Source organism: Acyrthosiphon pisum, chromosome A2 (genome assembly GCF_005508785.2).
Source record: "Acyrthosiphon pisum isolate AL4f chromosome A2, pea_aphid_22Mar2018_4r6ur, whole genome shotgun sequence".
In the NCBI taxonomy this organism is placed as follows: Eukaryota; Metazoa; Arthropoda; class Insecta; order Hemiptera; family Aphididae; genus Acyrthosiphon; species Acyrthosiphon pisum.
The window spans coordinates 85,868,239-85,882,617 of NC_042495.1; the positions used below are offsets into that span (position 1 = coordinate 85,868,239).

Below are 14,379 nucleotides of genomic sequence, written 5' to 3' on the forward strand. Positions count from 1 at the left end.
TTATTTACAGTGTGTGAAAGCATATGTGGAATTTGAAATCAACCAAGGTGCATACAATATATCTTGTCCAGATGCTCAATGTCCGAAGCTGGGCATAATCCAGTTAGAAGAAATAGAAGCATTGGTCAGCATTGATAAAATTAAAATCCATCAAACCAAATTCTTCCAGTTTTGTCCAGCTTATTGGTCTAAAAGTCACTTTTTTTTCATTTGCTGCAGCCCCCTTAATTAAAATTATAATTGATAATTACAATTCATTTTTATGTTTTATAAATTTATAAGATTTTGATTTACCCTTATTAAGCCTGTATCTTTGATGTTTTTCAATTTCATCAATGCTGACCAATGCTTCTATTTCTTCTAACTGGATTATGCCCAGCTTCGGACATTGAGCATCTGGACAAGATATATTGTATGCACCTTGGTTGATTTCAAATTCCACATATGCTTTCACACACTGTAAATAAACAATATTTGTATTGTTATATTTGTACAAATTATGCAATTAATGATTGTTTCTTTATTTTTAATATATTATAGGCATTTTAAATAAAGGTACCTATTAAATTACAATGTTACTTTTTTTTATATTTTTGTAAAATTATTAATAGTAACAATTAAGCTTGATATCTGAATACTAAAAACATAATTAAAAAAATAGTTTGATTAAATTCAAGGTTAAATAAATATAACACCGAAACCTGTTTTATATTCCTAATAAAAATATGGAAATTACAACAAATACTACTGAATTGAATTTACATTGCACACAAAGAAATATTTTTCGTTATTAAAATACATGGACCAAGTAAACTAAAAAAGAAACAAGTTTAGTACAACTTGTAGCGATTATTTCAAATATTCAGCGATAAGCTTATTTCTAATCTTAATTCTAATTTAAATACTATTTGCTTGTTATTTAATCCTGTTAAGGACTGCTGAGAATGTCTCACTTGCATGCATTGTGTGTAATACAATGCAAATTTACGTTCAGTAGTTATCATTTAGCATCAATAGTTAGTTTTAAAATGGAATGGATTTATCTATTATTAAACTTAAAAGTAACAACATATTCTGTGGTTTGTTGGGAGTGTTTTTTCGATATTTAATTTTGAAGCGAGTTATGAGCATTATTAAACTGTAATATATTACACATTACGCTTCTAAATCCTTTCCAAATTAAAATATCGAATTAACATTTCGAACAAACCACTGAGTATATTGTTACCTTCAAGTTTAATAATAAATAAATAAATAAATTCACTATAATATTAAAACTAATGAAGCTAAATTAGAGCTGTTACCAGGGGCGTATTTAAGGGGGGTTAAGGGGGGGGGCGTAAGCCCCCCAACCCAATTTTCGTTATACCAAAAAATCAGGGCTTAAGCTTCAGAGGTCATACTGAAAACAAAGAATCCCTTAATCAAGGTATTATATATATATATAGGTAATCAATATATTAATTGTGAATTGCTATGTTGTATTCAAATTTGTTCTTATTAATGAATTATGTTTAATTGAATAAACTAAAAAGTCTTAATTAAATAGTATTACTTTAATTATAAATAAACAAATTATAATATAAAACAAATATAGGTAATAACTAAAAGTAAGAATTTTGTTTGTAATTTTCATAGGGATTTAGCCCCCCCCTCCTGTTGTACAACCCTAAATACGCCCCTGGCTGTTACACGTTAATTTTGTATGCTACCCACTTGTACGGGTGAGACATGTTCTTAAAATATAAAAATACATTATAATTTCTTTATTTACGGAAAACGCTATACATTACAAGAAACATTATTTTTAATAACTTTTTAGGTAAGAAAAAATTAATTTAAAAGTTTAAAACTATAGTAGACCTATTTATAAAATCTTAATATAAATTTATTGTTATGGGCTATGGCCTATGAGCATCATACACTCATACAGTATCATGTTTTACCGCAAAATACGTTCAATTTGTACTTACAACCGTCGTACTAAGACGTTTGGACTTTAGTGTTTTTCGAGTGTGATAAATGGTAATGACAAAATATTACATGTTTACAAAAAACGAACGAGAATGGAGGAAACATGGTTGGTTAACCAAAATCCAAATATTATTTTTACAGATTGGTTCATAACAATTGTACATTTGTGGTGTTCGTAAACAGCTCACTAAAAAACTTGTTACATACACCCATACATAACCATACTAATATATTATGTAAGAAAACATCCCGATAATCGATATAGAGTACCTTACTGTTGCCTAAATTTAATTGACATAAGTGCAGTGGCGGATAGGCCCACCGGGAATTCGGGATTTTTCCTGTGTTGATGTAGGGGGACCTAGGACCATTTATCAAGTACTGAACCTTATGTGATGAAGGTTGAAATAATTTTAATAAAAATGGAAATTGACTAATTTAATATTTTTAACCGCTCTACAAGAAAAATACCATAATCATTTAGCTATAAACAATATTTGGCATAATTCTGGTTTAGCAACATATCGATTTTTCAAATTTATTTTTCCCAAATGTGTAAATTTTAAGGGTGCTTTATAAGAATGTAAAAAAAAAGCCCGGACAAACTTCGTTTTGAAGTTATTGTTGAAAAACTTCAAAAACTACATTTTTTACGTAACGCTCATTTAAAAAAAAAAAAATGCTAAGAATTGAATATTTTAAATTTTTTTTTAAATACGTGTTTTTCCATGCTGATTTCGAATCTGTTAGTTTTTTTACGGAGACCATTATTTTGGAAGTTATAGTCATTCAAAGTTTGCGATTTTACGTTTATACGTTTGTGCGTAACACTACATTAATGCTGCGCGGAGGAACTCGTGTTTGGCGTTTTTTTTTGTCCTAGGGCAGCGCAGAGAGCGAGTGGCAACGCTTTCCGATTATGTGCTTTTTAACAACTTTGTTTAAATGCGCGTTATACGAAAAAAATTTAGCTTTTGAAGTTTTCCATCAATAACTTCAAAACGAAGTTTGCCCAGGCTTTTTTTTATATTCTTATATAGCACCCTAAAATACACATTTTGGAAAAAAAAAGTTGAAAATTCGATAGGTTACTAAACCAGAATCGTTCCCAATATTTATTTTTGTTCCCCGTATCGGCCGTATCATTGGGTATATTGAGATTTATTTTTAGATTAGAGTTATAGAAAACCATATTTAATATCGGTAGATTATAGCTGTACTACCTAGTACCTATATTATAATGTACCAATACGGTGGTTATACGCTTTTATAATTTTATTTTTATGTCCTGTTGGCTGCTGTCAGTTGTCACCTTATTATTGAATTGTTTGATTGTATGTTATTCATTGAAGTGTTTAATGCTTTAATGTATATAGTGTGTGCGTATTCTAATTTAGATACGTTATAAAATATAAATATAAATTATAATTTTGCTTTTGCTTTTCAATTACTTAATAAATTATTATATATTATTATATACATATTTATTATTTAATAATAAATGAGCTATGAATACCGATGACAAAAAACTGAATAAACGAAAATATGAGTCAGGAGCTGCTTTGAAACCTTAGAGTAAAAAAAAATGGAGAGGCATTACTTACAATGTGAAAATGACAAAAATCACTTAATACTTAAACGAATGTAGATATAAAATATATTATAATATTATATTCATACATGATTTAAAACAATAAAAAATAAATAAATCTGTACTAAGAGTACATATATTACTTATTATATAGTTTTGTATTATATTGTTATATCAAAATAAAATGTCACTCGCGTCTTGTTTTTGGGGGGCCCTTATTCAAATGACTTCCCGAAAAAAATATATCATCCTATTCACCGCTGCATAAGTGTTTAGTGTAGTTCTCCAAATGTAAAATTACGGACAGGACAGAGCAATATTTGTTTATGAACGAGGTATTATAATTTGTTCTAGAGGAAAACGTTTAACGTTTCAATGATACATAGACCAATAAACTAATAGACAACGGTTAGAGAGAGAAACCAGCGGACGAGATAGCCGAGAAAGAACTATGCGTTTGGGATGTTACAGTGTTTTCTCACTCGATCAATCACTCTATCTCATCCCAATGAACTGTAGGTAAAGTAGCGTGGTAGGCGCTGTACATAAGTTTTGCAATGATCACATCGGTTTCATCCATTAGATTTGTATTATTACTATCATACCCATAACAAATAGATACATTTTTAAAACCATATTATACGAATCACGGTCTAAAGTCTAAACCAACCCCCAAACCATACCACTTTATACTATAGTCTATAATCAATAGTGTAAACTAGTGTTAAACTGTGCTCCCGGAATTGTAACCTGGGCTTTTGTGCAAAACGGTAATTTTGTCAGGGGTTCAATTGAAGTTTAATTTAAATATAAAACAATGAATATTTTGTTAAGCTCAGTGTAACATGACAAAATTATAGGTTAAAGGTTTGCGCTCTCCCGTTAACATATTACTACTTAGTAATATTAGTTAGTACTAATATACCTATATTATTATGTAATGAGTACTTTACAACAAGTGATAACGGACAAATTCATCGTTATCGATAGGATGCACATGTCGCAGGGAAATCTAAAAACATATCATAAAAAAAATATCGAACGAAAAACTGGATTTTCATTATTGGCATCAACGGAAACAAAATATTGCAATTAACTATGGATGCAAAAGCAAATATACACAATTCTTCAATCGAGCAAGATATAATCAAGAGGACGCTACATGGTCCGCAAGCGTGGTCTCCGTCTTACAAATGCACAACATAGCAAAAACTGTTTTGCGCGGGACAACTATGCTCCCTCTGTATTTACAGTAGAATTTCTAAAATTCCACAAAGCATATAGAGAAGAACTTTATCTGTGTCGTAGCGTTTTTTTTATTTGGATAACATTAATATAATTGAAGTTATTAGTTTGAGAACATTAAGCTTTTTTTGTTTTTTTCGTTTAATTATTAAAAACTATTGGTAAGTGCTATAAAAAAAAAAACAAAAACGCTACGACACAGATTAAGTTCTTCTCTATGCGTTGTGGAATTTTAGTAATTCTACTATAAATACAGAGGGAGCATAGTTGTCTCGCGCAAAACAGTTTTTGCTATGTTGTGCATTTGTAAGACGGAGACAACGCATGCGGACGTAAAGCGTCCTCTCAAGTACATACTGTTAAACGAAAAAAAAAAAACTGTGAAAAGCATTTACATAGTACGATTTGTATTCGTCTAGCATTATTAAATTATTAGGTGTATATAATTTTTATTTTTTATTTTTATTTATTTTTTATTTTGGGGGACGAGGTGGCCGAGCGGTCTAACGCGTCGGCTGCGGCGCTGCCAGTCGCGGTTTCGATTCTCGGCCACTGGGCGGCATTTTTCTCCGGGCAAGTCACGGTGTCCGGAGAACAAGTGTCGCCATCCCCCACTCCGGGGCAAGGCAGAAACCTACGGGTGCCCTATTCGAAATTCTGCCAAAAACACACCCACGTGTAACACACCTACCGTTCCAAAACTTACAGTACCTCCCCCCTCTCCCAATGGCCTAAGTTGCCGTGGGATAAAAATTAAAAAAAAAAAAATTATTTTGTATTATAATAATTTATAATTTCCTACTACAAATATTTGTTTTTGTCAAAAAAATCTTTTCTAATTATTGTTTAACAGATATAGAAATGTATTATTTATTCCAAGACATCGAATATATTGTTGTAATATGGTATATAATATAGTGTTGTTATAAAAAAATTAGAGAACGGCTATTGAAGTGATTTTAAATGGTTTAAAGATTTGAACCATAGACCTATAAAGAAGATCTATTATTTCTTTATAGGTCTATGCAGTGGCGCCGAAGTCCATGGTGACATCGGGCCGTGGCCCGACCTCTTTTTTAAAAAATGTGGTCCACCGGCCATATTTTATTTACTTCATAACTTTAATATGAGCATGAGTATATTTAAACCATGATTATGAATAAATGTATATTAGGGTACCTCTTTATTAAATAATTAAGATATTGAGGCTGGGAAGTTTTAAAATTGCCCGACCACATTTTAAAAACTTCGGCGCCATTGGGTCTATGAAATGAACACTAAAATAAGTAAATCGTGATGAATTTAGAATCATTTTTCAAACGTGGTATCAATTATTCATGCCTTTCAAAATTATAATAATAACACTCCGCTACCCATTTTAAGCGAAACGAAAACTGTGATGTCTAACAAACAACTGGCTTCGTCTTAACCAACTTGGTCTATGAATTTATTGCATTATAAAACTTTAAAATCTCGAAAAATGCACTAAAAAACATCTTATATGCATTGAAATATCAAAGAATTTAGTATAAAATGCACTAGAGATATAATTTAGATTCATAATTTAAAAAATATAAAAATCTATAAAATGTAAAATATTTTTAATTAAAGTTATTATTAAATTAGTGCGACATTCGTCCGTGAAAAATATTTATAAGATAAAAATTATTAAAAATATCGTAAAAATCACTTTAAAGTCCAAAATAAGATATAATATATAAAAAATGCCAAAAATTGCAAAATGAAAGTTTCAGTTTTTTAAATTGTATGTCCTGGATTTATTTTTTTTTTTTTGGGGGAGGGGGGACTGAGCCACTACAGTTTCATAATTTTCACCTAGGAACCTAAGCCTTTAAGAATTTATTATGCATAGTATTCACATTCAAATTATATCGTCAAGAAATTACAAATGTTTTCTTTTATGTTTAAAGAAGGTATTGTTGTCTAAAAACAAATTTAAAGAAAAATATAATCTCGTTGACTGATGCAGAACACAAGTTTGTAATATTATTAATCGAAATGTACCTATAGATTAAATTATGACGCAGTAAATGTAGGCGTTAGCTTAGCTTCCTCTTATAAGTATTTAAGACGACGTATCTGACGTTTTATAATAGAGTAATATTACTATACTCCTTTCAAAATATAGTACATATTTAATGAATCACCCTATATAACAGTTCTAATCGTATCACAGTTAATACCACAATGATAAACCAATAAATTAAAATTACTAATAAACAACAAATAATAGCATAATAAAATAATACAATAAATGGTACCCATATAACAATTGTATAGAAAATGTATTATAAAATCAAAATTACGAATAAACCATATTAATAAATTCATAAACTTGTTACAAATATTAAATGGACGAATACTCAAAAAAGTTCTCTCAATTATCTCACGTTTCAAAATATTGTTTATTAAAATGTAATTTAATAATTCGTTTGCAGTACCCACACTTAGTATTTCATTTATGGTACGATAAACCGCTATGATGGATCATAAGAAATGTGATCTAAGAAAACTTAAAACTTAACCAACAACACGAATGTCGCATGTCCAGTTCTTTCTATTCTATCATCTCATCTGCTTTGGTGTGCGGTGTGTGTGCCTTCCGCCTAGCTGAAACATTAATCTATTGTTCTATATAATTACGAAAGACAGGTACTTATTACATATACAATTTAATAATATATTTCGTGTTGAAGTACCTACCTAAATAAATAGCAATTAGTAATTTACTTTACATCTTTATATTTTAGTAGTAATCAATAAGTGCGTTTCATTTTATTATATTGTTTTAAAATTAAATTTGTTAACTCTTTTATCATGAAACACTCATTATTTCAAAAAGTATTAATGATTTCGAAAATATTTTTTTTACATAGCTCAAAGTTGTTAAAAAAACAACGTTTTTATTAAAAAATTATGTTTTTAAATATTTTTTATCCTTATAATTGTTTAAGTCTTACTTTTTTGAATGACAACATAGAATTTTAATTTCATATTCTAAAGCGAAATATTTTTTAAAGTATTTTGATTCATAAAAATCGAATTTAGGGCGAGTAGTTTATGAGTTATAACTTACGAGTATTTAAAGTTTTGATGGGCGGAAAGGAGTGGAAGGGTTTACCCCGCAAAATGTTTGTCCACTACTCCTTTTGTCAAACTTTAAATACTTATAAGTTATAACTTATAAGCTACTCGTCCTAAATTCGATGTTTATGTATCAAAATATGATTTTTTAATAAAAACTTTGTTTTTTAATTTCTTGAAACTATGTAAAAAAATATTTTTAAAAACATTAATAGTTTTTGAAATAATGAGTATTTCATGATAAAAGAATTACCTTGTATAGGAAACAAATTTAAATATTCAGTACTTGTTTTTAAATACTAGTGATGTTTTAAATAATTAAAATCAAATATTAATGATCCAAAATCGTTAAACAAGCATGAATTATAATTATAATGTTTTTCTTATGAATACAAATTAACGTACTTATTATAATTTCTATTATTTTTTTTATATTTAAGAGCGAATAAATAATTTTACTAAAAAAATTTAACTGGATACGAGAATACTATATTATAAGTATAACGGTATAATTCTCCAAGTATATAGGTACCTATAAGACCGGTTTTACAAAATAATTTTTCTAGAAATTACGCTATGAATATTTCTAGGAAATAGTTAATACATTAAATAATATGTCATAAGTATAAAGTTTCATCAATAGAGATCCCATAAATGCCTCCTCGATATTTGAAGTGTTTGTCGAGATTCATTTATACAGAGTAATACAGAAAATAATGCTTGTTTGTTATTGGTAAATATTCGAAAATCTTAGAATCAGTAGGTAAAAATGTAAAATACATTAATATTTTCTGTGCAGTGTTGAACGTTCCCACGACGTGACATTACAATAGGTATCTTGTAATTTCAAAACAATGGGGTTGATTTTAAAGTGGCGTGCCGAGTAACAAATTTCTGAGCGATTTAAACGATATGCGCCATCGTCAGAGCATAATAATACATAATATTATGTATATATTATTATGATACAAGCAGTTATGAAACGGGAAAGACTGATTAACTAGTTTCTAATACAGAAAAAAAATCCGGGGACTGGACGAGACTATTATAATAAGCTATAAATTAAAATCTTATACAGGATTCATTGCCTTATAATACAATTTACGTTTAACAGTTCTATATTTAGGAGCCCCATATTTCACATATTATATCCTTAGCGCACGCATAAAAGATAAAATTTCAAAACTTATAATTCATGGTATTTTTAATTCGTTGTAGCATCGGTTATTTATTAATTAATATATTATACTGTAATTATATATATTATTATTGTAATTTTTTTAAAGTTAATTTGTGGCAAATAAATGGAAAAGCGTGAAACGTTTATTATACTACACCACTGTAATATTGAACGTATTACACTTATTTCAATTTTAAACATGATTTCTCTGCTTTAGTTTAAATATAGGCAGCGCCGGATTGGGAAGAAATTACTTACCGGGCTGTCCGGGCTAGACCGGCCCAAATCTCCTAATTCAAAATTTCTTCGAGCAAGCCCAAATTAAGGCCAAAATCTTTCGAATTTTTAACGACCCACTGGGTTTTGCCATTTGATATGTAGATACGTTATATTTGATTATAGACAAGGATAGTAGAATTCCAAGTTGGTTCTTGCACTTGGCTTCAATTTATTTTAATCGATCACTGGACCGGTAATATAAAATTTCCTTGGCAGGCTCTGATTCCGAGATGGATGGGAGTCGCCAGAAGGTAAGTTAATAAAGATAGTAGTATTGTAAATTATAATATAAAAGAATATCATACTAAAACTCAATCGAAAATGAAATGCCCTAACGTCAGAAAATCAGTAGTTGTCAACTTATCAAACCACCGCAATAATCCATATCGAACAGAAAAATGGAAGTGCAAGTAGTAATTTTTAATTGTAATTATTAATGATTTAATATTTTAATCGGAATTTTTTTCAACACCCACGTACCTACGGATACATAAAAAATACTCCTGATTCCTATATATAGACATATAGTTATAGACTATAGAACTACGGTATACTTACATAATTTATCTTATAAACCTTCTTTAATATTAAAATTAATAATTATCATTCTAGAAATATAAAAATGAATTCATTTTTATTCTTAGTTTTTTTTTCAAAGTCTATTCTATACATAACTAGGTTAACTATTGCCAATTTGAGGAAGCCAAGACTTTCAAAAATTAAAATAAATATAAGTACTTCATCCTCCCTGAACATAAATATATCCTAATTATTTTAAATCTGTGGTAGGTACATTTCAAGTGGGGTATAAAATATCAAGTTTTTAAATATATACAGTATACACATATCTGCCCTTCTAAAAAAAATGTACGTAATATTCATCACTGATAAAATCTAAAATGTTATGTTATTTTTAACGATCTTATCATTATAAATATATTGGTATTTAGGCATATGATTATATCACAGTCATCATTTTGAATTTTCTATGGTTTAATATAAATTATAATAATTCTTTCTTGTAGGACTAGAATACAATAAATTTATCTAATTGATAATATTACACGGAAAAAAGTGCATTGGTATTGTATAAGATCATAAACAAATTCAGAAAATGTTTGAAGTTAATTTAGCATTAATATTTTGGTAAGTTCTGTTATCATTCAATTTAATACAAGTTTTTAAATAATATGGTTATCTATAAACTGAGATAAATACTTTTTAGTTATGTAATAAATGGTTTGTAATTCTATAGTACCTAAATTGAAAATAACTGAAATTTTCCGTGATTAAGCTACAATAATCAAAATTATGTAGCATGATAGTGTTAGATAAACAGATGTAATTTCATTTTTAATTATTAAAGATAATTTGATTACTATTTTTCAGGGTCGGATAGGCCAGTCAAGCATTAGAGAAAATATAAGGGCCGTTAACATTTTGGACTGGTAGAAGAAATTGACCGCAATGTTGAGTATAATTTTTATGACAGCTATAAAATAGAATACTGTCAACAAATGAGATAGAGTCATTATTGTTTATTAATATTAACATTTGTCCAATATTGGGCCACTATAGCAAATTATGGGACGGTAGAAAAATATATCCGAGACTACCTAATCCAGACCTGGTTTAATTGTATTACAATTTAAGTTTCTGAGCTACACAAACTGAAATTTTTTTCAAATAATAGGTATATCAAATAAATAAATATAAAATAAAAAACACATATAACTAGAACTAAACTCAGAAAAATTATATAAATTAGGTAGTACCAATCGGTACACTTTATATTATTTAATAATATAAATTAATAATATATGATTTGTTGCATATACCTTTTCTTTAAGTCCCTTTTTATATGAGAAATGGATTTGTTTAATGTCTAACTATATTCAGAAAGCAATTAAAGTTTAACTTTGCCATTTGATGTAACCAAGATAATATACCAAGGCAAAAAGTACATATCTAAGAAAATGCAATTAAATATTTGAAAAAATGTACAACCTTTGTTTATACTAAACAGAAAAGATCAAACTATTATATTATTTATAAATACAAGTATACATATTTTAATTTTCAATTCATAGTACCAGAACTTATCTATTGACTATATATCCAAACACTATAGCATACCTAACCTGACCTTAGAAACGTATATACAAACTGTCTCAACATTTGAAAAATTGATTAAATTAATATTAATACTTAAATTCAAAAATGTGATAAATTTATCATAATTTATGAAATATATTTATAATAATATTATAGTTTAAAATATGCTTATACTATAAGCGCCACTCATAATAAAATATAAGAAAATTAAGGAACTTGCATTCAATTTATGTAATAAACAAGTTATCAGTAAAATAACTTTACTTTTTCTAAATTAGGTAGGTTTATCACAATTCACAGTTTAAAGAAAAAGGTTAGTATAATAAGTGTATAGATATAAAATGTAACTCACTTCAATACAATAGGAGCAGCCACATTGTTGAAGCGTCCAAGAATTTTTTACAGGAACTTCATTTAAACATACTTTACAAAGTACAATAGGTTGATCTCGGTGTGTTACAAAACTTGATGTTGATCCTAATGAATATCTAGATGAAGATGCAGCCAACGATAAAACACTACTGCATCTTGAACAAACAGCAGTATCTCGTAATCGATTTATTGGTTTGATTCCAGCAGGCCGATTTAGTACTACATTAGATAATGTTACCATAGTATTGTATTTACGAATTGGTTCATCGTTCCGTATACATTCTAAATGTGACCAACTTTCTGCTGAACCGGGTTGATTTAATGATGAAGATGAGGATGACTTGCCCCTGGCCAATGTGACCAGGGACCGTAAACTGGGCATTAATAAATCTATTTTACTTTTGCTCCATTTTCGTAGTTTTCTGGCAGCATCTTCATCATCAAGGGATGATTCATTATTCAGAAGCACTTCTTCTTCTCTTTCCCAACTATGTCTATTTTTTTTAGGTAAATCAACATCACTTTTAGACGGTTTCTCTTCCAAACCATTTTGCCCCGAAAGCACAGTGATTCGGTGAGACTTAGGGCGCCGGAATGGATCACGTTCTAATATTATCTCGCGACCATCTTCATCGTCATCCGCCAACGAGTGAGTACGTTCATAATTAACAGCGGTCTTCTTCATAACGCCGGTCGACGTGACCGCCAATCCGTCGACCGATCAGTTTGGGCTGATGGATGATTGTTTGTCATTTTCCGTGAACAATAAATTCAACTACATCTTTTACCACTGGTGAACAATTTTGTGAACTTAGTGTTGTTTAACTTTAACCTTCATCTATATAAAACAATACAAAACACTAAGTAGTAAGTCAGGAAGTATTTAAATCGATTATTAAATTGTTACAATTAAATATAGCGACTGTCGTTTTAACATTTTTGTTTTTTTTGTTTTATTTTGTTACCTGATAGTGTTGAATTCGTGACCCCCTTTACTTTGAAAACAAGTTTACTAACGTCTCAACTTATTATTTGGGTTACGACTTTAATAGTAGGTCATTTAGTCATTATTTTATGAACGATCGATAACATGAATACGTGATATTGAAAATTCTTGTACACAAAATACACAATAGAACTGGTGATAAATTTTTACAAAACGAGAACATTTTTATTGTTTTTATCAGATGAATATGACCAATCAGCCGATTTGACAGATGGCCACACAAACATGCACGCCAATATACGAAAATAAACCGGTGACAGGTTGACAAACATCGACCGCATTGTATTTTTAAATATTATTATTTTTTTCACTATTACAAAATAATAAATAATAATGATGTAGGTACAATAATATATTACGATAATATGCCTATTCACTTTACCGTCTTATTATTCATATTAGCATTACCATTTATCACCTACTCACCGATATTATCGCAAGACACAAATACGCGTTATCCGAATATTCCGAACTAAACGCGGATGCCGAGAGCGCATTTATAATATTCGCTTAAGCTCGTTCACTGGACGTCCTCAAATAATTTTAATTAAAAATTTTCCAAATGATACGAAATGCGATAATTTAATTTGTTGTAACGCTACCGTACACACACAACTCACTGTCCACACGCAAACTAACAACAAGACTCTATGGATTATACCGAACTGCATCTGGCCATGAAATAATATTATCGTCTAGTGGATACAGGTTTTTTGTTCACTCGCTGCGCGTTGTTCACAAACCGATAGGTCTATGTTTTATAGTTCTATGCTTTAACGTTCATATATTATAAAAAAATCAGCATAACGATAAAAAAACCTTACCTACAACAAGTAATTTTTCCGCCGATCAAGTCACGCAATTAGGTAGCTCGGGTAGGTATGTGTATGATTTACGGTTGGCGGATCCCAAAACGTATTTCTTCTTCGGGGGGACGGTAGGACCTTCTAGTTGTTAATTTAGGGTCTTTAAGTGTGGAATAAAATGTATGATTTCACCCCCCTATGGAAACAGACAAAATTTTTAATACCATTTTTTATAAAATTTAAATATTTATTGATGTAGGTAATTAAACGATCAATTTTTCGTAGTCATTCGAAAATCGAATTGTCGACAGTCAACGCATTTAAATGATAAAATCAAAAATTAATTTTAACCAATTTAACCTAGGATAGAATTAAAAGTTGTATACCATTTACTACGACCTCAGAACAAAAATACGACCATATAATTTGAATTTTATTCGGTATAATGGTATAAGCACTATATAGCATAAACCATGATAGTTACAACCAATAACCCGTACGGGTATCTCCATTTTTTTCAAAAATTCTTTCTCTTAATACAACCTACTCTCAATTTATTACCCTCGATTTACGATTTTACTATATTATTATTAGTTTGGTAACTATTTCGTAATAGCCGCGATTATGTAATATATACTATAGGTACGATTGTTTTACAGTGGGAAACTACCAAACTGGCAGTGGCGTATTTAGGGGGGGGTGTCCT

General features: G+C 29.3%; 1 protein-coding gene and 1 long non-coding RNA gene across 3 annotated transcripts in view; one reads left to right on the forward strand and one right to left on the reverse strand.

Moving 5' to 3' along the window:
• Positions 1-13,523, reverse strand: part of LOC100162226 (probable E3 ubiquitin-protein ligase RNF144A) — a 15,634-nt gene extending 2,111 nt beyond the window's left edge. Inside the window, exons 1-3 of one of the 2 annotated variants that reach the window (XM_016806327.2) lie at positions 13,294-13,523; positions 11,842-12,699; positions 295-457 (exon numbers count right to left, since the gene is read on the reverse strand). In XM_016806327.2, coding sequence (XP_016661816.1) covers positions 295-457; positions 11,842-12,546 — 868 coding nt within the window. In that variant the 5' untranslated portion in view covers positions 12,547-12,699; positions 13,294-13,523. Of the gene's footprint in view, positions 1-294; positions 458-11,841; positions 12,700-12,826; positions 13,116-13,293 lie in introns of those variants that run through there. The other variant, XM_001945071.5, reaches the window with a different exon arrangement.
• Positions 9,939-10,895, forward strand: LOC115034273. The gene is made up of 2 exons (XR_003839637.1): positions 9,939-10,520; positions 10,764-10,895. It is a non-coding gene; the product is annotated as an uncharacterized LOC115034273 (long non-coding RNA).
• Positions 13,524-14,379: the final 856 nt, after the last annotated feature.